The 1,325-nt window shown below is 53.8% G+C and overlaps 1 protein-coding gene across 1 annotated transcript in view; it reads right to left on the minus strand.

Annotated features, from left to right (window-relative positions):
• TNFSF14 (TNF superfamily member 14) overlaps window positions 1-1,325 on the minus strand; it is a gene marked incomplete at its 5' end in the record, with an annotated part of 5,074 nt that overhangs the window by 1,702 nt on the left and 2,047 nt on the right. Inside the window, 2 exons of the mRNA XM_008060780.2 lie at window positions 445-486; window positions 738-774. Coding sequence (XP_008058971.2) covers window positions 445-486; window positions 738-774 — 79 coding nt within the window. The remainder of the gene's footprint in view (window positions 1-444; window positions 487-737; window positions 775-1,325) is intronic.

Consider the following 1,325-nt stretch of genomic DNA (forward strand, 5'->3'; position numbering starts at 1 on the left):
TCAAAAAAAAAAAAAAAAAAAAAAAAGAAATGGTGTATCCCCAAAGCCTGTGCTCTGGACAACTCTGTAAATAAATATGCAACACATGAGTGAATGGGCTGGGTGTGGTGGCTCATGCCTGAAATCCCAGCACTTTGGGAGGCTGAGGCAGGAAGATTGCTTGATTGTTCGAGACCAGCCTGAGCCACGAGACCCCATCTCTATAAAAAATGTAAAAATCAGCGGAGCATGATGGTGCATGGCTGTAGTCTTAGCTATTTGGGAGGCTGAGGCAGGAGAATGATTGTCTGAGCCCAGGATCTCGAGGCTGCTGTGAGCCATGATCACGTCCTAACTCCAAAATGAATGACTGAATGAATATACTGACATGTCGGGGCATTTGTCTGGTCTTCCCAGGACACCCGGGACCCTGCCCTGTGCCAGGACCTGGGGACCCCCCCTCACCTGTGAGGTGTGCTGCCGGGTTGGCCTCATGGGACCTCCGCTCTGGGGAGAGAGGGGCAGAAGTTAGGGGCAGAGACCGTGGGAGGTAGGTGCCAGCCGCCAAGGGTCATCAGGGCCACCTCCCAGAGCCAACCCCACCCCTTCCGGAGTGACCACACTTCTGCTTCTCAGGCCTGGGGGAGGGGCATCTGTGGGGTTTGGGCCGGTTGTGCAAATCAGGTTGTGCAATGCTGGGGGAGGGGCAGCGTGGGAACCATCCCACCTCCGGCCCGGGGACTAGAACCCGGACACACCTTGCACCAGCTTCTCCCAGGAGCCTGCGTCTCCGTCCTGAAAATGCAGAAGGAGATTGCGGTGAGGATCTGTGGGGGGATCATGCCCTGGCATTGCATACACACGGTTAAAAGATACACAACCACAGCACAGGCACCGCCCTCAGGGCCATGTGCGCACACACCCATCTCACTCAGCAGCCTCATAACCGCTCTGTGCCTCAGTTTCCCTCTCTGTAAATGGAGTTATAAATAGCACCTGCCTATTTATGATTTAATGAATTAAAGCAGATGACAGTGCCTGACACATAGTATGCACTGTAGGTTTAACAACTAAGTGATATTTAAAAAGAATATATGGGCTGGATGCGGTGGCTCATGCCTGTAATCCCAGCACTTTGGGAGATTGAGGCCGGGGGGATCGCTTGAGGCCAGGTGTTTGAGACCACACACACACCAAAAAAAGTTAGCTGGGCATGGTGGCGCATGCCTCCCGGCTAACTGGGAGGCTGAGATAAGAGGATGGCATGAGCCCAGGATGTCAAGGTTGCCGTGAGCTGGGATCGTGCCACTGCACTCCAACCTGGGCAACAAAGCCAGACCCAGTTT

Source organism: Carlito syrichta, unplaced genomic scaffold (assembly GCF_000164805.1).
Source record: "Carlito syrichta isolate Samal-C Ts95f unplaced genomic scaffold, Tarsius_syrichta-2.0.1 Scaffold92694, whole genome shotgun sequence".
Lineage (NCBI taxonomy): Eukaryota > Metazoa > Chordata > Mammalia > Primates > Tarsiidae > Carlito > Carlito syrichta.